At 42.1% G+C, this 24,277-nt stretch overlaps 1 protein-coding gene, 1 long non-coding RNA gene and 1 other non-coding gene across 3 annotated transcripts in view; 1 reads left to right on the forward strand and 2 right to left on the reverse strand.

The window, feature by feature from the left end:
• Positions 1-2,339: 2,339 nt before the first annotated feature.
• On the reverse strand, positions 2,340-2,467 carry LOC118385762 (U6atac minor spliceosomal RNA). The gene has a single exon (XR_004826106.1). It is a non-coding gene; the product is annotated as a U6atac minor spliceosomal RNA (small nuclear RNA).
• A 289-nt stretch (positions 2,468-2,756) lies between these two features.
• On the forward strand, positions 2,757-7,514 carry LOC118385397 (uncharacterized). Its single transcript, XR_008139365.1, has 5 exons — positions 2,757-2,984; positions 3,364-3,406; positions 5,075-5,561; positions 5,666-6,319; positions 7,048-7,514. It is a non-coding gene; the product is annotated as an uncharacterized LOC118385397 (long non-coding RNA).
• Positions 6,724-24,277, reverse strand: part of LOC118385565 (formin-binding protein 1-like) — an 88,449-nt gene continuing 70,895 nt past the window's right edge. Inside the window, 7 exon segments of the mRNA XM_052521316.1 lie at positions 6,724-10,876; positions 12,857-13,015; positions 13,226-13,377; positions 13,495-13,625; positions 13,965-14,097; positions 14,445-14,554; positions 18,813-18,827. Of these exon segments, the coding sequence (XP_052377276.1) occupies positions 10,869-10,876; positions 12,857-13,015; positions 13,226-13,377; positions 13,495-13,625; positions 13,965-14,097; positions 14,445-14,554; positions 18,813-18,827 (708 nt within the window). The 3' untranslated portion in view covers positions 6,724-10,868.

Genomic DNA, 24,277 nt, shown 5'->3' on the forward strand with positions numbered 1-24,277 from the left:
ACATCATCAAGAGATGGCTTACGAACCACCAGCTAGGCTACTGTAGCTGTGAAAGCCCTAAAAGGGTGTGTTCATGTATTGTCCACACACATACTGTAGGCCTATCTATCTACAAATGGATGCAAGGGGAGGCAGATATAATTCATCTAAATAATTATTCTATTATTCTATACTGCTTCTCTGTAACCTTGTAGACCTAATCCCCAATAACCTTTTTAATAGTTAATATTGTTGGCCTTATCCCCAATAACCTTTTTTAATAGAATGTTGTTGACCATGTAAAGGTCTTAAAGCCAGCTGGCAGTTGACCATGGTCATGATGTTGATGCAGGGGAGTTGGACAGCGTTTGGGGCTTTTTGTTGGGACCAGCACAGCACTGAATAAGCCATGGAGCTCCACTGGGCTGCAGACAGCCCTGGTTCAAGGAGTACCTCAGCGCTCAGTTCAGCCTCAGCTAGCTGCGTGGAGGGGAGCAGAGCGGCGGTGACGACATATTTATTCCAGATGGAGAAGAGGACCGATCGACCAACAGACCCAGCTGCTGCTGACCTACGTTTTACTCTCACATCATTCCTTTTCGCCCCCTGCTTTTCAAAATGAACCCCCCCTTTTTTTTAATTTTTACCATGAAGTACAGATGGTTAAAAAATTCCCGTTCTTTCACTAATTGAATGAAAACAAAGCAAAAACAAATAGAACAAACACCATGGATTTGAAGTGGCTTTAAAAATAAAATAATAATGTGGATACTTGTGTCTATCCACATTTGTAATTGTGTTAAAGGCAAGCCTACCTGACAGCGTGGGGTTTGTTGTCAGTGGTCCAGGGACTCCTGACTCTTCACCGATGCTGTCTGTGTTTTGACTGCGTTTCCTTTCATTCGGTTCTCATGAAGTGCTCACATACTCATTTCAATGGAAATCATGCAAACAGTCTTGGCTGTGAAAAAGGGCTCCCATGATCGAGAATTACTGAGGAGGGACTGGAACTGATGACACACAACACGGTTGAGCTCTGCGGTGCAGGGTGTTAGAGTTACGGGCCCCTCACGTCTTCCCTCTAGAGCTGAAATTGAACATGACAAAAACCTAATATAACAAAGCCTAAAGAACTTGTTCACCTCTATACTGGCACAGACTTTAATATCTCAGTAGCCCGGAACTCTCTCAGTTCAGTCCAGGCTACTACCCGACTCCAGGCCTGCTGGCTACAACATCAAAATCGTATCAAAGTCATTGATGACAAAGGTTTGATACTGGTTTCAGCAGGGTGCACATATTAGATAGAGCTAGAGCAGTAGAGAAACCCAGTCATACACTGCTGCAATACCTATCTCACCAGTCTGCCTGCCTGACGCAGGAGCCACAGACACACACACACACACCGAGGTGTCCTGCTGTGGTCTGTGGTCTGGGCAGAGGGCCCTGATGTCTTACACAGAGACAGAGACAAATATTTTAGCAATCTTTATTACAGACACTTCACCCACTGGCCAGGCATACCTTTATGGGGGATATGGTTTGAGGCAGGAATTTATCTTGTTCTGTCTTTGGTAGAACATGACTGCCCTCTTCTGGTCTCTTCTGGTCATTGGCCAGGAGCAAACCACCCTGACTTCCACCCTGCATACCACTGCTGGCTTGCTTCTGAAGCTAAGCAGGGTTGGTACTGGTCAATTCCTGGATGGGAGACCAGATGCTGCTGGAAGTGGTGTTGGAGGGCCAGTAGGAGGCACTCTTTCCTCTGGTCTAAAAAATATCCCAATTCCCCAGGCCAGTGATTGGGAACACTGCCCTTTGTAGGGTGCAGTCTTTTGGATGGTACGTTAAACGGGTGTCCTTACTCTCTGTCATTAAAGATCCCATGGCACTTATTGTAAGAGTAGGGGTGTTAACCCCGGTATCCTGGCTAAATTCCCAATCTGGCCATCAAACCATCACGGTCACCTAATAATCCCCAGTTTACAATTGCCTTATTCATCCCCTGTAACTATTCCCCAGGTCGCTGCAAATGAGAATGTGTTCTCAGTCAACTTACCTGGTAAAATAACGGATAAATAAATTGAAAAAACCTACACAAAGATTTCAGTATGTAATTAAGAAGCATTCTCATCTGCAGTACAGTGTTACGTGCTGTTATGTGTTTTCTTATGTTTTGGGGCATGAGTAGCAACTTCATTTTGTGAATATTAATGCAAATGGTTAATTCTTCAAACCAAAAAGCAGCCAATGAAATAACAGTCCCAGTAAGCATAATGATTCATAATTCTTATCATGTCTTTGTGTGTGTGTGTGGAGTACATATTTCTGTGAGAATTAAATTAATTACAAGGTATCAATTAAAAACTTGGTTGAAGATGCCACGAAGTAAGTGGCAATGCCTTAACCATATGTGTGTTGAAGGCCACTAGGGCCTCTTCCATCCTTGTCAAGGGGAGTGCTAACCTTCTCTCCTTTCATACAACACAACAACGTATGTGGAAATCATCGGCATATAATCCACTGCTAGCATATCAACTTCTCGTTCACGGTTGGTAAAATTGAATCTGACATTTTGGGTAAATATACAATAACAGTAAAACGTATTATGTCCCCATACGTGTAATATTTTCTAACATCCAAATCAGTGGTTATATACGTTTTATTCGTTGATTTAATATAACCTTCCCAGAATGCAGTGTATTTTATTTACATATTTTTAGTGTGGGCCAATGACATTGAGTTATAGATACCACGTTTTTCAATCCCGGAAGTCAACTAAATATTTTCGAATTGGAGCCAGATCGTTTTAAAACAAAACGATACGCTATGAAACAACTAGGTGTCTGATTTGTTCGTTGTCTACCTACTTTCGCCCTTGTTTCGAAGACTAACAATGTTGTTTGGTAGTAGTTCGCTGCGGTTTTCTCCCCTCCAGCCTCTGTCAGCTGATAGCAATGATGTGTATTGTATGAAGCGTTACATATGAGACGTTGGTATATGAGGTAATTATGTCTATACCTCGATTGTAAAAATGTAATATTCAACTAACTGGTATTTTTTTGTACATTTTGTATTTTATTAGGATCCTCATTAGCTGTAGCAAAAGCAGCAGCTACTCTTCCTGTGGTCCACACAAAACATGAAACATTACATAATACAGAAATAACATTAATAGACAAGGACAGAACTGCATACATTTTTTAAGGCACACATATAAATACATACAGAAACTATCTAGGTCAAATAGGGGAGAGGTGTTGCTTTATCTTTTGTTTAAACCAGGTTTGCTGTTTATTTGAGAAATATGAGATGGAATGGAGTTCCATGCAATAATGGCTCGATATAAAACTGTACGCTTTCTTGCATTTATTCTGGATTTAGGGACTGTGAAAAGACTGGTGGCCCTGGTGGCATGTCTGGTGGGGTAAGTGTGTAAACAATTTGGGATTTTCAACACATTAATGTTTCTTATAAATAAGAAATGATGCAGTCAGCCGCTCTTCAACTCTTAGCCAAGAGAGACATAGTATTTACAGTTGAAGTCGGAAGTTTACATACACTAAGGTTGAAGTCATTATAACTCATTTTTCAACCACTCCACAAATTTCTTGTTAACAAACTATAGTTTTAAAAAGTCAGTTAGAACGTCTACTTTGTGCATGACACAAGTAATTTTTCCAACAAATGTTTACAGACAGATTATTTCACTTATCACAATTCCAGTGGGTAAGAAGTTGACTGTGCCTTTAAACCGCTTGGAAAATTCCAGAAAATTATGTCATGGCTTTAGAAGCTTCTGATAGGCTATTTGACATCATTTGAGTCAATTGGAGGTGTCCTTGTGGATGTGTTTCAAGGCCTACCTTCAATCTCAGTGCCTCTTTGCTTGACATCATGGGAAAATCAAAATATATCAGACAAGACCTCTGATTTTTTTTTTTTAGACATCCACAAGTCTGGTTCATCTTTGGGAGCAATTTCCAAATGCCTGATGGTACCATGTTCATCTGTACAAACAATAGTAAGCAAGTATAAACACCATGGGACCACGCAGCCGTTATACCGCTCAGGAAGGAGACACGCTCTATCTATCTCCAAGAGATGAACGTGCTTTGGTGCAAAAAGTGCAAATCAATACCAGAACAACAGCAAAGGACCTTGTGAAGATGCTGGAGAAAACAGGTACAAAGGTATACATATCCACAGTAAAACGAGTCCTACATCGACGTAACCTGAAAGGCCGCTCAGCAGGGAAGAAGCCGCTGCTCCAAAACCGTCATAAAAAGCCAGACTACGGTTTGCAACTGCACATGTGGACAAAGATTGTACTTTTTGGAGAAATATCCTCTGGTCTGATGAAACAAAAATAGAACTGTTTGGCCATAATGACCATCATTATGTTTGCAGGAAAAAGAGGGAGGCTTGCAAGCTGAAGAACACCATCCCAACCGTGAAGCACGGGGGTGGCAGCATCATGTTGTGGGGGGTGCTTTGCTGCAGGAGGGACTGGTGCACTTCACAAAATAGATGGCATCATGAGGGGGGAAAAGTATGTGGATGTATTGAAGCAACATCTCAAGACATCAGTCAGGAAGTTAAAGCTTGGTCGCAAATGGGTCTTCCAAATGGACAATGACCCCATGCATACTTCCAAAGTTGTAGCAAAATGGCTTAATAAGGACAACAAAGTCAAGGTATTGGAGTGGCCATCACAAAGCCCTGACTTCAAACCTATAGAAACGTTTGACCCAAGTTATTGGCAATGCTACCGAATACTAATTGAGTGTATGTAAACTTCTGACCCACTGGGAATGTGATGAAAGAAATAAAAGATGAAATAAATCAGTCTCGCTACTATTATTCTGACATTTCACGTTCTTAAAATAAAGTGGTGATTCTAACTGACCTAAAACAGGGAATTCTTACTAGGATTAAATGTCAGTAATTGTGAAAAACTGAGTGAAATGTATTTGGCTAAGGTGTATGTAAACTTCCGACTTCAACTGTATAAAAGCCCTCTGACTACAATGAAGAGAAAGACGTTCCGCTTTGTTCTGGGCCAGCTGCAGCTTAACTAGGTCTTTCCTTGCAGCTCTCAACCACACAGCTGAACAATAATCAAGAGAAGACAAAACTAGAGCCTGGAGGACTTGCTTTTTGGAGTGTGGTGTCAAAAAAGCAGAGCATCTCTTTATTACAGACAGACCTCTCCTAAATCTTTACAACCATTGAATCTTTATGTTTTGACCATGACAGTTTACAATCTAAGGTAACAAGTAATTTAGTCTCCTCAACTTGTTCAACAGCCATTACCAGATTCAGCTGAGGTCTAGAATGCCGCAATACTGATTATTGGACGACACTACAACTCATCATAACAGACACGTGTATCACCTCAAATATCTCATATCATATACTCATACTACATTCGGTTACATTCTACTATTGTTTACATATTGCGCGTCATGTTCAATGGGCCAAGAGAATGAAAATACAAGCGACAGAACCTAGCAACACTTTCCAGTGGATATCTCCAACTCCTACTGCCAAAAGGACCAGCAGCATGTACAACCGGTAAAGTAAGTTTAAATACCATTTTATTCCACATTCTGTCTTGTAGAGACTGTCTTTTTTAGTGCGACTTCAGTCAGACAGAAAATCCATGGAGTAACCATGAAAACAGTCTGCTGTTTAGGCAAGCCCCAAGACAGAGCCTCTCCAACCCAAAGTTGTCCAACCATCCCTACTTCACCCTGGAGAGACTGGGGCCTGTGCTTAGACCGCTGGCAGGTGGAGGTACAGTCAGAGGCCTGAACAGCGACTCCTTCAACTCTCTATCGGTTTCTTACTTGTAGTCTTGTTTTATTCTCACTCTGAACTGCTGCTACTTCATGTAGTAGGTGTATGGATGCTCCATTTGTGTAACGGCATTGTTGTCATCTCCTCTTTCTCCTCTTTCTCTAATGTTTATCTTCACTGATACGCAAGTATTTTAAAGTGTGCCCGACAACTGATGTAAAAGGGCTTTATAAATAAATTTGATTGTACGCAAGTCTTTATACTGCATGTATTGGTTATCTAATCTTTCTCACTGGTAGGGTTCTGTTTTTTTCTGAGATGGTTTCACTACGACAGGTGATGATACCAGGCAAGTAATACGCCAGTCATCTGACGATTTCACTGTCAATAGTTTTACTTTTCTTCTGACCAACACGTTCCTCGCCTTTCCCACCTTCCCGGTTCTCCCCCAGTGGACAGTGTGTGACTTGAGTTTAATCAGTCGTCTGCGGTGGATCGTGGACTTGTGCAACCTGTGGTTATACTGGACCTCGCTGAGGTAAGCGAACACCCTCCCCATTCTCAGGTGATTCACCTGGTATTGTCACAATTGTATTCAGTTCTAGTCAAGTTTATTCCATTTTAACCTCTAACCCAGGTTGTTTGTTCTTGGAAAAAACTGACTTGAATGACTAAACTACTAAACTGGGCAGAAATGACAAAGTGTCAACATTAGCCTGCTAATAATCGCTGAAACAAAAGGTAGACAGTCAGGGACCATCAGCATTTCCAAACATGATGGAAAGAGGAGCATTTGTGGGGCTATTTGACAGCAGAACGAACGCCAGTCTTAGACTTGGAGAGCATCAGAAGTTCCACAAATGATGGATAATGGAATTTCCCCCCTCAAATTGTCCTTGCACAATGTGGCAGTGTTGTTCTCCGGACCACAGCGAAGACCAGTTATTTTCAACATGTATTTAATTGGCACAGTTAACACAATACAAAGTATTCAGTGCTCCGAAATGCAAGCATATACCAAATGGAACACAAACAACACAAAAGTGCGAAACACACCATTTGGCAGACTTTACAAAACAAAAACAATAAAACAAAGTCTTAGCAAAGCGAGAGAGAAAAAAAAGTAACGGTAGGTCCTTTTAATCGTTAAAACCTTAAAAATAGACTGTTTATTTCCTTTTTTTTTTGTCTTAGTTGAATCAATATTTATTTATATATTTATATATATATTCTCTCTAATTCCAACAAGCCATTTCTTCTGTACAGGTGCACTGGGGCCAGGCTGAAGGTCTAGGATGATCCGAGTCCAGTATTAGCAGGAGAGGAGATAAGCAGATTCCCCTCTATACTGGCTCGCTTCTGAGTGGCTCTGTCTGTCGGCGCACTACAGATATGCACCTTCTGACGGTCTGCATGGGAATCAGTTTTGCCTTTTCACTTTTCACTTCTCACAAACAAAACAACTGCCAAATCAACATCCACAATAATCAAAATAAGAGATGGACGGATGGGAATAGCAAAAGGAGACCTGACCTGATTCTCGGCCAAATAACTTATAGATTTGCGCTGCTTTTATATTATGACAAGTAACGGGGACTCCAAATGATGATGGATCACTGTTCGTTTGTTGTTCTAATGATAATATACACGGTTTGCATTGATACAATTTCAGTTGCTGCCCTTTGAAATGTTGCTTGAGTAGTAATATTGTAATAAAGAAAAGTTTCAAGACACTCTTGAGCCTGGTCAAAGTAGTGCACGAAATAGGGAATAGGGTGCCATCACTAACGGCTTCATTAGACAAAACAAATATTTGTTATTCATTACTTCGTCTGCAGTGACTTCAGGCAGATCAAACAACTGGTTTCATCATTATAGGTGGTTTGTAGTTCAGGTGCAACAGTTTTCCAGCTAAAGAAACAACTAGCTACAAAATAAAAAGCTACAATCTCATCGACCCAAAATTGGTAAAAAATAATGATAAATAAAATGAACAAAATAAAAAATGTATGTGCCTTTGAGAGAGGAAAACAGTGGACATCATCATCTCTGTAGATGTTATGGGTAATCTACCTTGACTGCCACGTACAAAATACCCCCCCCCCAAACCTTTATAAAAAAGAAAACAAGAGACGTCTTGACCTATTCAACATACCACAGATAATAGAATGACATCTGTCTTTACACTAAGTGGTAGGATAAATCCATAGAGAGAGATGGAGGACTTTAGTGCCTAAAAGCCCATTTTATCATGGGCAGTGCCATTGAGGACTTTTACCATTTTGAAGTAAGTACTTCCTATGGGTTAAGGAAGGATCACATAATTCTATCCAGGTCACCAGGAGGGATCAGCCAATGAAGTATACGCATGAGCAAACATTCCTGAACTGCAGGTGGCAGTAAATTGCCAACCTTGGCTTTAAACCTGTTTAAACCTGTTCATACACACTCCAGCTGGCAATATGCACCCTATCAGTTTGTTTGCCAACTCATGGTAGAAGAAAATTGACTACTTCAAAATGAAGATGGCCTCAATGGGCTGCCCATGCCCTCACAGATGCCATAATGGGACAGATACAATGATGCGATGTCTATCTATGTCTATGGATTAAACTATAGTTAAGGCCCAAAATGAAGTCTGTCTCGTCTCATATTCAGTCGCACACAACTTTGTGGGAAAGAAAGTGTGTGTGTGGATCACTGTATTACAATACTTCCATATACAGTAGTAAGTGGACCATGCAAATTACATGAGACATTTAACTAATCCTCAAGTTTTCTTCCGGGGACATTCTGTCTGTTGGGTAGGATATACAGTGGAGAGGTTACACAGCACAGTATGTATCCACAGGATGAGGCTAGTGGAAGCTAACGACCACTTGCCTTCGACACACTTCTCAAACATGTACAATGTCAGCAAACAACATTACATACAGTATAACAAATTGACAAATTACATTTTATAACCATGTACTGTATGCATGAAATCATTCAGAAACAGAAGTTTTGGGAATCCAAAACTTTCTTAGCTGAGATTTTGAGCAGGAGGGGGTTACTGTGAGGGAGAGCACACACTCACTGTTAAAAAAAACACAGGTAGGTGAACATGCTTTCAGAGACGAGGAACAGTCAAACAACAACAAAACAAAATACGGAAGCGCTAGTAGAGGATCCCCAGGCACAGAACCCAAAAGGTGACAAACAGGTTAAGAAGTGTAACAGGCAATGTGAGTTAACTGAAATAAAAAGCGGCATGGGCAACCCCCCGGAGCCGAGCTGTCGGGGTGGCATGTCAAAGAGGAGGCAGGGCATGCATGCATACTGCACGCACTGCCCGAGAGAAGCCCCATCGTAAGCTGTGACATGGCCATCAACGCAGCCAATGACCAGCATCTGCCACCTGCGGTGGAGGGGTTTGAGGAGGGGAGGAGTGTGGCCAGAGAGAGGAGCAGACAAGATCAGTGGTGTATAGTACTTCAAAGTAAAAATATTTTTATTAAGTACTACTTAAGTCCTTTTTTGGGATTACTATTCATTTTTTTGGGACAAATTTTACTTCACTACAGTCCTAAAGAAAATAGTGTACTTTTTACTCCATACATTTTACCTGACACCCAAAAGTACTCGTTACATTTTGAATACTTAGCAGGACAGTAAAATGTTGCAATTCACTCACTTATCAAGAGACCATCCCTGGTTATCCTTACTGCTTCTGATCTGGCGGACTCATTAAACAAGAATGTTTCGTTTGATATTTGTTTGAGTGTTGCCTGAGTGTTGGAGTGTGCCCCTGGCTATCTGTTAATTTAAAAAACAAGAAAATAGTGCCTCCTAGTTTGCTTAATATACAGAATGTGAAATCCTTTGTACTTTTAATTTTGATACGTAAGTATATTTTAGCAATGACATTTACTTTAGATACTTAAGTATATTTAAAACCAAATGCTTATATACTTTTACTCAAGTAATATTTTACTGGGTGACTTTAACTTTTAATTTAGTAATTTTCTATTAAGGTATCTTTACTTTTACTCAAGTATTACAATTGGATACTTTTTCCACCACTTTGAGTGGATGCCAGTAACAACACATGATAGTATGGTAGGGAGAGAGTGCAGGTGAGATGAAGTAAAGTGAACCTGTCCCCTTTCCCACCCCAACCCCTCTCGGTCCTGGAGCTCCTAGTCCTGTCCCCTCCCCAGTCATGTATGGAGGATGCACATGATACTGACAAACACCATAAATGAAGCTTTTTCATACACACATACAGTAAGATGACCAATCGGTCCATGTTTTAGTCCATTTGAAACCTGCAAAATATGGAGCTGCGGTCTGAGAGAGTGGAATGACTGCGTTGTTTCCATGGGTACTCCACGGCTCTCCAAGTGATGCTGAATCTGGACGGTTCCTTCTATGATGATGGCTCTGAGTCAATGAGTGAGAGAGAGAGATACGGCAACTGTATCCACCTGATTGGTTTGAATGCAAGGGTGGACTGGAGGGACACGGTTTGGCTTCCTCTCCAGCCTTCCTGTCTGATGGTCTGGTCAGGTGAGATGGTATGGGTGGGGTGTAAGCAAGCGGGTTTGTGGGGGGAGATTGTGTTGCTTCTTCCCCCCTTCCATGAGGGGGAGCTGGTCTTGTCTCTGACCACACCCTGCCGTGCTTGAGGAAGGGGTTTGGGGAGGGGTGGCATGGGAGCGGGTTGGGATTTGAGGCGAGAGAGCTAACAGCCGCCATGATAACGCCGCGTTGCGGAAGCTGAGTTAGTACATTGAGAAGCAAAGCTTTGCAGCGACAACGGAAGCAAAATTATAAATGTGTAATGGACTATTAAAAGATTTACGGGTGCAAAATTGTGATGCTTATTATTGTTGCTTCTGGTCAGAAACTGTTGCAAAAGAAGAGAACTCTACATATGTATCGGGTTGGAAATTGAGATGCATCATTATCGATCTCCCGTTTTTGTCTCGGTTATGTCTCTCTCTCTCTCTTTCTGACTCTATGACAATAAAAGGAACGTGAATGTGGTTGCTCTGTCTCCGAGGCTGCTTGCCCTGCCATTTCTGAGCCAGCCTCTCACACTTTTAGGAATCTGTAATTTGAAAGAAAAAAAACAACAAACAAACAAAAAATGAAGAAAAAAAAAAGAACACGTTAGAGAGAGAGATCTCAGAGAAAGAAAATATAGTTCACATACTAAATGAGGTGGAAGAAGAACTATTCTTTGCAATTGCCTTTGAAAGGAAATAATACTGTTCTCTGGCGTTAATATCAGTTGCTGTACCTTAAAAGTCATATTTTCTATGATAATGTTTCTAAATGTTAAGTCTGGTGTGAATCTATCATTCACAAAAACGAAAAAGAGACACTTAAGCTTGTAACATGCACCAAAACATGTTACGTAAAAAAAAGGGGGGAGAAAATGACGACCACCATAACATTTCATTTGGACCACCATTTTAGCAGGGTGATGAAATGGTTGTGTTAATAGCACTGTCAGAGACGGGATTACTTTCACCGGTATAGGAGAAAGAGTTGCGGAAGCATATTTGTTGAGCTTTTTGAGATTTGACAACAAAGTTGGAGTCTCTTCCAGCATGCCTTTTGGCCCTACGTTTGCACACTTCAGTAATCTTTAAAATGGAAATGGCTGGATGTTTTAGTGGCATGAAACAGTTTCAACACCATACTGTAGCACAGACCATGCTTCTCAAATGGACTCATCTGCACCGAGGTGCTAATCAAAACCCATGCATGATCTGGCAACCAAGCACCGATGTTACAATCAGCCACAACAAAAAAATTCTGTTCTCACAATGTTCTCACCGAGAATGAGGGAGAGAATAATGGTACAGCTCATTCTCAATCCTGAATTCCTCTACAACCATTCTGGAAAGTAAAGGCCCAGAAGATTAAAAAAATAGCCCCTTCCTTTGACCTTTTAGTCTGTGACATTCGTGCATCTTTAACAGTCAGTAGAGGAGTGAGACAATCCAGGATAGAGGAGTTGATATTCACTGAGCGCTATAATAGCCTCCTGAGCTACAGAATGCAGTCCTATGTATGGGGGTGAAGCATTGTGATTCGGTACATTCATTTGTCACAGTACAAAAAAAATATGATTGCATATGTTTTTTTGTGTTTTTTTTTTTACAGCAGAATCAAATAATAATTTGCATATTTCTACATTGTACAATCTAGCATGCTTTACTACTGGGGACAGCAAGCAGTTTTTTCCCCACACACACGGTCCCGTGGTTTAACCTAAAAAAAAGTGTATTATAATATTTTGTTCTCTCCAAATATCACCTCGATTACTGGCCTCTGTGGGAATATGATTCGGTGGTTAAGACCATCAACATTTGTAGTCAAACACACACACACTTACATTTTGCCTTTTGGTTTTCATCCTGACCACAACTCTAGTCTACCTTTGAGGCCAGTTTGTATATGATAAAATACACCTTTGTCAGGTGATAAGAAGATTTTGGGGGGAAAATGACTGCAAGCATGTCAAGAACAAAAAAGACAACAGCACTCATTGATATCGTCCGTACAACCGGCCCTGATTCCCATCGAGTTGACTGGAAGTAACGACAGAAAGTTCTCCTGGCAAACAAGAGGTAACGAGGAGAGAATTCTCTCAGAACCAGTGGGAAAAGAACGCTCCGGGGTCAAGTTTCCCCCTTGGTACAGATCTAGGATCAGCTTCCCCACCCCCAATCATGATCTTAACCATTATTGTGGGAAATGTAAAAAAAACGACCCAAGATCAGTGTCTAGGGATAACTTCGCCCTACACCAAAAACAGCCAATACCTCTTTTAAAACTATCCTGTCTCCCAAATGCATTGAGATTCCCATCACATACAACACCACAGTGCATGGGACCGGTCTCAGCTACATGGTAATCATGACAGAAGCACATGGAGACCTCTGGTTGGTCCATCATTCAGAGTGGAAGAGAGTGGGAGGAGTGTACTCGACTCCCCGAGCCCCCTGAAAACGAACCAAAAAAAAAATGCCCTCGGCCACAAAAGAAAATCCCTTCAGTTAAATGTACGTCATAGCACCTTTGGCGTTTGTTTCCAAAAGGACCTCGACATAAGACGTGGGCACGTAGCCTTCCTCCTCTTCGTTTCTGCGGACGCGTGTCCAGCCATCACCTTTATCCTCCTCTATCACATACAACAGCTCTCCCTCTGTCACTGATATAGTCCCCTCATTATGACCTAGTGGAGGGGAGGAGGTGGAAAATAGGTGGAATAAGAAAGAGAGAAAGTGAGAAGGAGGGGGGGAGAGAGAGAAAGGCAGTAAAGTGTCAAAACAAGGTGGAAGGGTGTTATTGTTGCATATCTCTCAAATAGTCAAATAGATGTTCACGCCCACATTACCCGTGTTGTTGTCTCTGATTGGTGTATTACCTGTTAAAGGTGTATTACCTTCAAATTGGTAGATGGCTTTACAGGTGCCGATAGTGGGCAGCGTCTCCTCATCCCCATCGTCAAACTCATCATCAAACTCTGGAGTGTTGGCTATGGCCACCTTGACCTGAGTCTCTGAACTCTGCTCCTCTGTGTAACTGCCATCCGGGCTGCTCAAGGACCAACACACACACACACAGTAACTATAGCAACCTCACAACACAACATTACAGTAACAAACTACAAAGTGTTGAGTAATGGTGTGTGTGTGTGTGTGTTTACTGTACCTCTCTCTGTCCTGTGCACAGTTGTTGGCAACCGTGCTGCTGTTGCTGTTCTGTGTCTCGTACAGACCACTCTGTCTCCTGGGAGGATCGCTCTTCGATGGTAACCTCCCCTCCACCTCAGCTAGCCATCCCTGGTACACACCGCACACACACACGCTTACGTTAGGATTGTGAGATGAGATTTGCTAGTGCAGTGCAGTCCAGAGTCAGATATAGCCTTCTTACTAAGGCTCCTTTCTCTATTACACCAAGCCAGAACAAATAGAGGCCGCCAAGGCAGTGCATCATTTCCAAATAAGGAAGAGGAGAAGTCAGGACTCTGGAGCACTTTACTATTTGATCTAATGAGGTACTGCCTTAGCAAAGCCAAACAAGAGAACTATGCTACTAACAACACTGAGTACCTCCAGCATCTAGAAATACAGTACATTCCTATCTGGGATAGTTCGAGAGGGTTACTCATGACTCACCTCGAATTTCTGCACCTCGGACTGCAGTTTCTCGATGTTCATTGCCAACTCTACTAGGCGGGGGTCCACACTGGCAGGGTCACCCATCTGAGGGTTCTTCTCATACACCCCCTTCATCTTAGTTAGGGCATCTCTGATGGACAGAGGAAGAGAGAGTGACACATGAATACTCCGACAAATAGATAAAGCTGATCAAGACAACCACATTTCCCCTAAATCTACCCCTGAGTATTAATATCTGTCCCAAAGTTTTACTGGCCAAAGTTTGGTCCATAAAAAGTCTGACTGACAGTAAAGACTTGGGGGAGCTTTTATGGAGGAGTTAGGACATAATTTCCATACAAATATGGCTGAGGCTTATGTTGCACACACACACACACACACACACACACACACACACACACACACACACACACACACACACACACACACACACACACACACACACACACACACACACACACACACACACACACTTACTTCTGGTCCATCTCTTTCTGGATGTCCTTGTTTAAGTCATCTATCTTGGACTGAAGCTTCTTTCTTCTCTGCTCTGGGGGCAGGTGGCTGAAGTCCTCTGGTCCAGAGCCCTTATGGAGAGAGATAAATACAAAAATGAAAAAGAGAGCGAGATAGTGGAAGAGAGGAAGAAAAGTTGTGGACAAAGTGAGTTTCAGGAGCATTCTACATCGTGTCTCTAAACGGATGAATATACAGTATAACATATTCTAACACCCCTCTCAGATGTTCAGTATCTCTATGTAACACCAGAATCATTCAGGTGCTTAGAATCCTTCAGAATCCTTAGGGGGTTTCTCTGTGTACTTGTGAGCCATTCAAGCACCTTTAACCTATTCAGTCCCAAGCCTGAAAAGATTTTAGGATGCATCACATTACTTCATATCCTGTCAAATCACATTTTCGGTGTTCATATTTCAGTATCACCATAACTGCCAAGAGAGAAGCGTAAAAGGAGGTAGTGTATCTGAAATGGAAACTGTGGGGCCATTTAAGGGCAGAGGATCGCATTTCCTAATGAAGGAGCTTCCTGGATAGAATAAATATCGATCATCTCTGATGACTCATCTTTGATGATGAGTCATTCTCTCTGTTTTCTGTGTTCAATTGGGCCTGCTCCACTATATACTGCAGTTCATAGATACACCACTTGGTGGTACTATTTGGTCATATTTCTTACATACACAGGTAATTATTGTGTCACAAATCACTGTACAGCATTTACATTTACATTTAAGTCATTTAGCAGACGCTCTTATCCAGAGCGACTTACAATACAATGGATAATTATACATTAATTGTCATTGTATTGTTAGCAATTCAAATGGGATTCATTGTTGCTTTCCTCACATTTATATATTGCTTTCAGATTGGCTTCTTTGACTAGCCATAGTATTCATGGTATTTATCTGATCATGTGCTTGGACTGGATATGTTAAGGCTCAGACAACAATACTTGTATCATAAAGGGACAAAAGTCAACGTCCTACTTCGTCAAGGGTCAGAGGTCACTGGGGTTTACTGGTGAGAAAGCCAATATAAACACAGCAGCAGGCCAGGCTACCATGGCGATGACTTTCCTTACCTCATCTAGCTGCACTGCGTGCAACACTTACCAACCAGAAAACATGCAACATTATCTGGTTCATGCTCAAATTCATACTTACATGATTTATACAAATGGTTGATCACTAGAATAAAGAACAGCCTGCTTGCTGTTGATTGATGTAAAAACAAAATACTCCACACAGGCGATAATTCTTTCATGAGACAAGGTGCTATACAGGTGAGACACAATATATACAAAATTATGTGGATACCCCTTCAAATTAGTGGATTCGGTTATTGCAGCCACACCCGTTGCTGACAGGTGTATAAAACCGAGCACACAGCCATGCAATCGCCATAGAGAAACATTGGCAGTAGAATGGCCTTACTGAAGACTTCAGTGACTGTCAATGTGGCACCGTCATCGGATGCCACCTTTCCAACAAGTCAGTTCATCAAATGTCTGCCCTGCTAGAGCTGCCCCAGTCATCTGTAAGTTCTGTTATTGTGAAGTGGAAACGTCAAGGAGCAACACCGGCTCAGCTGCGAAGTGGTAGGCCACACAAGCCCACAGAACGGGACCGCCGAGTGCTGAAGCGCGTAGCACATAAAATCGTCTGTCCTCGGTTGCAACACTCATTCCTGAGTTCCAAACTGCCTCTGGAGGCAATGTCAGCACAAGAACTGTTGCAGCCGTACACAAACCTAATGCCAAGCGTCAGCTATAGTGGTAAAGCTAGCCGCCATTGGACTCTGGAGCAGTGGAAACACGTTCTCTGGAGTGATGAATCATGCTTCACCATCTGGGTTTGGCGGATGCCAGGAGAATGCTACCTGCCCCAATGCATAGTGCAAAGTGTAAAGGTTGGTGAGGAGGAATAATGATCTGGGGCTGTTTTTCATGGTTCGGGCTAGGCCCCTTGGTTCCAGTGAAGGCAAATCTTAATGCTACAGCATACAATGACATTCCAGATGATTCTGTGCTTCCAACTTTGTGGCAAAAGTTTGGGGAATGCCCCTGTGCACAAAGCAAGCTCCATATAGCAATGGTTTGTCAAGATCGGTGTGGAAGAACTTGACTGGCCTGCACAGAGCCTTGACCTCAACCCCATCGAACACCTTTGGGATGAATTGGAACACCGACTGCGAGCCAGGCCTAATCGCCAAAAATAAGTGCCCGGCCTCACGAATGCTCTTGTGGCTGAATGGAAGCAAGTCCCCCGCAGCAACGTTCCAACATCTAGTGGGAAGCCCTCCCAGAAGAGTGGAGGCTGTTATAGCAGCAAGGGGGGGGGGGCTGACCAACTCCATATTAACGCCATTGACTTTGGAATGAGGTGTTCGACAAGTAGGTGTCCACATACTTTTGGTCATGTTGTGTATCTTTACCCAGAAACTTACCTGTTCAACATACATTTCACACTCAGATATACATTTGCATATCTACTTGATTACATTTAACCACTGGTCAACTGATCTCGATCCTTTCTAATCTCTTGCCAAAGGATTTGTTTAACATGCATTTGTCAATGTTGACCACTCAATAATTACTACTACACACAAAGTAATGTAATAAGTAACTAATGATCATCACGTGGCTTATGTTATTGGGGTTGACTAAGGAAATTTACCGCAATTATTTCGAGGCAGTGGATTCTGTAGTTTATGATTTATCAAATCAAAATTCCCACAGGGCTCCAATGTAGAAGTCTGATGCAGAGGACTTGAAGACTGCCATAGATGGAATTTGAAATAAGATTCTACCTAATCTCCTCCACCACCAACTCTCTCTCTCTCTCTGCAGCAATTGAGCCTGGGGAAGAGGTTCGTTTCTACATAGAATAAGGAATTATAATATTAGAATGGACATGACCCTTCTAATGATGGGACAAAACATCTGCCATTTTGGTCAGGGAGTTGGTCAACCATGGTTTGCCAGTGCTGTGACAGGATATTGTGAAAAATAATGCATTTACAGAATTGATCTTTGAGAGGAATGATGCCATAAATGTTTCCAAATTAAACAGCCAATATGCCAACATTCCATTCAAACAATGTGGTCAACCCACAGCCAATACAGTACACTGGCTGAAATCAGGTATTGATATTGAAAACCAAAATTCAGGTATTTATGGCCTGTTTACATATATTTTATACATACAATTGGTATAAAACCTGTATAAACTGTATTTATAATTATATGACAATATTTTAGGTTGACAATAACTCTACTACACAATTACTGATATATGCCTTACTTTTATTTTCCAGGATTATGCCTCTACTGCCATTCATTCATAAGACTGGTTTTGATTATTTCTCTCTGACCAATATGGATGTCACCCCATTCCGGAACGTTGAGGGTTTATGACATAGCCCCTCCAGTAATGTAATAGGATCTCTGAGTTTCTACCTGACTGAGACAAAAAAAAAGCTCAATTTCATTTGTTCCCATCTGTTCTGCATTTCAGTGGAAAATACTTGGTATTCCTGGAAGGCTCGGCATCGTCTGGACATTTTAGTTTAGCTCTTTTTGGGCCATTAATTTCTACATCAGAACCACTCTGAGCTTGGCAGCGAAGGCTGAAAAACATAATCTTTAGAGGCTTGCAAAGTGCATACTAAGAACACTGCTAATGACTATTTATCAAAATCAGCATGTATCACATCTTTGATTTTACAGTATCTACCCTATATCTTTGAGCCATGATTATGATGCATCTATTGGAATCATCCATCTTTGCATCTAACGAGTATGAGGACAAATCAAAGGGGATGGAACTAGCAGACAGACAGACGGACAGACCTAAGTTCAAATACTATTTGAAATCCTTTCAAATACTTGACTGAGCTTGTCTGTTGCGATGAAACTAAAAGAAAACGACTTCAACGATTTCAAATAGTATTCGAAAACCCAGGTCTGACGGACAAACAAAACATGAACTGTAATTCTGATCACCTCAATAAGATTCCGGACGTGGGAATTGAGTGTGATCTGCACAGAGCACACAGGCACAGTGGGGAGAGACACAACAAACAATAATAATACACACAAAAACAAAAATTAGGAGACAACAACACGGGGTCTGCATCGGCAAAATCCATCCTCATGTCACAACAAAATGACTCGAATTAAAGACAACGGACGACAGGAACCAAGCGCTAACAAACAGCGGCCACACAAGAATTCTCAACCACGTCGTGGTGCTAGGTGGACGTGCACACGACGCTCAGAATGCGGTTCACGCCACTACGGTCATGCAGTGTTACGGTCATGCTTACCAGCTTGAGAGAAAGCTTCATGGGTAGAAGAGAGGCGAGAGAAACGGCAGGAGGAGCAGGAGAGAAAGAGAACAGATAAAAGTCAGACAACAGCAGAATAACACATAGCAATTGTCCATTGCGGTTCCTCCTGGTACTGCATGCACAGCATGTCGTTAGTTGTTGACATGGATATTGAGAAGAAAAAGCAGTTCCTTAGCCAAACTTCACCATATGAGGAGAATAATTGGGTGTTTCAAAACCTGGAAAGGGGAAGGTAGAAGTCTTGGATGCTTTGTATATGGTAGATTGCTGCGGTCATTGGATTCGAAGATGTTCGTCTTGACCAAGGTGATAACCAGAGCTTTCACAAACTGAACAGCAAATGCATAGACCCATCATCATTTGTGAAAAACGGCAGATCAGATATGTGAGGTGCAACAGGTCTGAGGCTCTTTGCAGATGCTGGTTCGTTTGGACGCTCCCACAGTTTATTCTGATTACAATGGAAAAAACTAGGTCTGCAATACCTCAGCGAGACGCTATTCCAAGACAATAACCAGTCATTCTCAGGACTATCTCCCGATATAACATATGGCTCTAGTTAACTCTTCTCTCGTCTGGTGAAGTTCAACGTCAGGTTTCAGGGATGAATGACAAAATAAGAGTTGGGTTTTAAAATGACTTGAGGTGATGACAAGGAAGCCAACTCACAAGTCTAGACTGCACAGGACGGCGAATGAGAGCGAGCAAAGTGAGAGAAGGAGAGACAGAGAGAGAGAGGTGAGTCGAGACACCCACTGCAGGAAAACAGGAGGACAGAGGATGGATGATAACACCCCACTCTCTGTTCTCCCTGTACCCCCCCTCCATACACACACACACACACACACACACACACACACACACACACACACACACACACACACACACACACACACACACACACACACACACACACACACACACACACACACACACACACACACACACACAATGACAGCATTTAACAGCAGGTGGCGGTGTGTCACAGTAAAGCATGATGACAGTTCGCATGTTCACATAGAGACGATATGTTTCAAACAGTGACATTCACTCATGGGAGAGGTGAGCCTAAGTGCCAGGCTGTTTGGGCCAGTCTGAGTTGTCAAGAAAGCACAAACAGACTGGCACTCAGACTAGGGAGAAGTTGCTCATAGATTCAAAGCTATACCAGGCAGGATACATGCCCATGAGCACAAGTAATCAGGAGCTAGTAGCAGCCTTCTTTATCAATGAGTTCGAACTACAACCATAACCACTTGGTTCATCAAAGATTCATTATTAATGATATTTGTTTGATTTAAAGGACAATTAAGGCAAATGATAGAAGAAGAAAAAGAGAACTGGGAAATTCATAATGTAAGAGGTTGCTTCGGTTTAATTGCACATACAGTGATTGCACTATTAAAGATCGTTAGAGCCTATTGTGAGCTCCATGGCTTATAGAGAGGAGAGATACTCTTAACACCCACTGGGTCGCTCCAGCTTTAATCCTTGTAATGACTTACTATGAGGGCGTAGTCTGTAGGAAGCAAAGGAAAGAGATACTTTTAACACACACTGGGTCGCTCCAGCTACAGCGAACGACCTGTAAATCCAGTTAACAGCTCAAAGGCCGCACTCGGGGGTGCCATGATGAGGCCAGGCCATACTCCCTTTGGTCCTGTAATCAAGTCATTCACCTGGAATGGGCCTTCGATCAGCCTCCCCATCGTGCCTAATTATCTCTCTCGACATTGACAATTGTTCTCACTGTGGTATTTCCGTTAAGAACTTGCTGGTGTAATAGACAGGGGAGGTCTGTTGTTCCCCAGTATCTGTTGTAGCTGAGTGTATAGGGTCAAAACGTGACGTGTCAGACAGATGGGTAGATACGGGTACATGGTATACAGATAGGCTATGGTGCCATGGTGCCAGCACATAGAAGGATGCGCTGGAGGGGTGAATTCTGGGTAGATTAAACCCCACCAAAAAAAAGTGTTATGAGTACCATAACCCAATGTAGTGAACCCCAGAAAACAAGATGAAGGAGCAAATGGTGGGGAGACCCATCATTCACCACGCTCCAATCCCACTTCCTTAGTTTAAGGGTCGTGCTTGTGACACTTTGAGAATTGACCCCTACCAAAAATGTGCACTGCAGCAGGAGTCCAATGCAATTCTGGGGTTGGTGGTGTTGCAACAGAAAGTGCCACAAGCTGAGATGTGGGACAGGAAATGAGGTCATCCCTGGTTCTGATCATTTGGATAGTGTGGTCTTACGACAGGGCAGAAGGGCCATGTGAAATACAGTGAGGCAGTCACAGACACTAGCCTCATTTAGAAGGAAACAAAAATATGCAACTGTGTCTGACTGGAAATAAATTATTATTTCTATGTATTATCCTTGTTTTTGAAAGAAAATCACATTTTTTGTCCATTAAATGAGCATCAAATTGATCAGAAATACAGTGTAGACATTGTTAATGTTGTAAATGACTATTGTAGCTGGAAACTGACAATTTTTTTATGGAATATCTACATAGGCGTACAGAGGACCATTATCAGCAACCATCACTACTGTGTTCCAATGGCACGTTGTGCGTTGGTCATTTTAAATGGCTAATTGATCATTAGAAAACCCTTTTTCAATTATGTTAGCCCAGCTGAAAACGGTTGTGCTGATTAAAGAAGCAATAAAACTTATTTCGACTAGTTGAGTATCTGGAGCATCAGCATTTGTGGGTTCGATTATAGACTCAAAATGGGCAGAAACAAAGACCTTTCTTCTGAAACTCATCAGTCTATTCTTGTTCTGAGAAATGAAGGCTATTCCATGCGAAATCTGCCGTTTCCAGCAAAAGTCATTTACAACATTAACAATGTCCACACTCTATTTCTGATCAATTTGATGTTATTTTATGTCCTTTCAAAAACAAGGACATTTCAAAGTGACCCCAAACATTTGAACGGTAGTGTATATACTGTCAGTGCATCATCATGATATGAGACTACTGTCTGTGCTGCACATGGCTGAGACACACACACATATTTCCTAATGAAGGCACGCACGCACGCATCGGCCAACATACACACTTACGACATATTGTCTGGCCTCGAAAGCGTACGTGGGTATGCCCTGAGTCCTCCAGTCTTTGTGATAACAGAGCGAGAGAGGGCGAGTAGGAGGCTGCTGCCATGGTTATGAGAGAGAACAACACAGCTTCATCAATTAGCACAGGGCTACTAATGAGGCTAATGGGTTTGCACGCACGCACGCACGCACACACACACACACACACACACACACACACATCTCTCTTTCTTTCTGTGTTTTCTCACAGAAACACTCTCTGACTAACTCTGATGATGCTGTCATCATTTATCCTTGCTATATCCACCACACTCTCTCTCTCTCTCTCTCTCTCTCTCTGGCGTTGGATCAGAGGGCTGGCCCCAGAGGGCTGAGGAATGACAAGCCCTCCCACTGGGGGATGCTGGGTAAAGCATACCTCTGCTGTGCAGCTGTTGGCCAAAGACTGAACCCAGAACCAACCTACAGACACAACTAGCATGACATTAAAATACACACTCATATCACATGTTATATAACCTGTCATAAGGAAAGAAAACGGACATTGGCTATCTCAAAGCCATTGGCCCTATCAAAGATATCACATTTCATAACTAATATTTTGCTCAGTCAATACTGAGGTTTATTGAAATGATAATATTCATATTTTCACTCACTAATAGCACCTGTGCAGTGTAGTGCTGTACTACGATTGACAAATAACTTGGTTCATGTGACCATAGAATTAGGAATTAGAATACTACAACGGACATTAATATTCTTATGACGGTACAAAATGTCAGCCATTTTGGTAAGGGAGTTGGTCAGCCAATGCTGTGATGAGATATTGTGTAAAACAATGAATTTGAAGACTATCTGCCCAGTATGTTTGTTAGCTAGCCAGCCAGCCAGTTTAAGTGGAATGATTTCAATAAAGTTTCAAATTACCTGTCAATATAACATTCCATACAAACAATGCAGTCAACCTACAGCCATACCCAGGCTGAAATCGTTTGATGATAGGCAAGTTGTAATTGCAACAAGTACTGTATCATAATATGACAAAGCTTTCCAAGAAAACAAACATTGGGACATTTATGGTCTATTTACATATATATTTTAGAGGCTATTCACACAGGCAATTTTTAGAAACTAATTTGATGACAATATTTTAGGTTGACAATAATTCTATTACACAATTACTGATTCATCACATGCCTTACTTTAAATTTCCTTCATAAGTAAAAGCAGGAAATGCATCACCTATCCCTCTAGTGCCATTCATTCCAATTAGACTGGTTTGGATTTCTCCCTGACCACAATGGATGCCATAAAGAGGTCAATGGGTGGTAGAAGAAGGACGCCGGATTGGCCCACATTCAACAAATCTGATCGAACAAAGTGGATATATGTCAAATCCGTCCGAATTTTATTTATTGTAACAGGAACACAATGTGCTGACTTCAGTTAGATTTTTAGGTTTTGGGCAGTTTTCTCTGCATAGCATTTAGAAGCTGTCCCTTTTCAGGCTTCGAAAGACATGACTGTTAAATGCTAACTCCCATTCGTATAAGCTGGTAGCATAGCTAGCATACCTGAGCGGCAGGTAGCCTGGAGGTTAAAAATGTTGGGTCAGTAACCAAAAGGTTGCTGGTTCGATTCCCTGAGCCGGCAAGGTGGGAAAATTTGCCCATCTGCCCTTTGAGCAAGGCAGTTACCCAACAACAACTGCTCCTTGGGTGCTGATGATGTTGATTAAGGCAGCCCCCCCCCCTGCACCTCTCTGATTCAGAGGGGTTGGGTTAAATGCGGAAGACACATTTCGGTTGAATGCATTCAGTTGACTGACTAGGTAGCACCCTTTCCCTACAGAAACCAGTGTTGGTAGGTTTTAACTGTAATGCAGTTGATTGGTGACGATGGCATGAACATGTGTTGGGGTTGACATCCATACAAGCAATTTACTCCAATTTTTACTTCAACATAGTATGAAATACACATATAAACAATAGCCTAACTGTAGGTTCATTTTCCTGTGGGGCAATGAGGAGATTCAGGATCTTCCCCCATGCATTCCCATGGCATTTCCATTGTTTTGGTCGAGTACGATTCACCTCTTTACCACATGTATGGCTGCCATTTTCATACCATGCTGGAACTTTGAGGGGTTTGACATAGCACCTCTAGTCATTTAATAGGATCTCTATGCGTGTGACCAGTGATAGAGGGCTTCTTTAAGAGGCCTTGTGGATTACTATGACACTGAGGTGCTGTGCAGTTGCACAGCAGCTGTTTAAGCAGGCCAGGCAATATGGCCGCCCATTCCAGCTTGTGCAGAGCAGACGGCTCATGTTTGAACTGACTTCTCTACTGCTTTTAAAATGAGTTCCTA

This window comes from Oncorhynchus keta, chromosome 6 (assembly GCF_023373465.1).
Source record: "Oncorhynchus keta strain PuntledgeMale-10-30-2019 chromosome 6, Oket_V2, whole genome shotgun sequence".
Classification (NCBI taxonomy): Eukaryota; Metazoa; Chordata; class Actinopteri; order Salmoniformes; family Salmonidae; genus Oncorhynchus; species Oncorhynchus keta.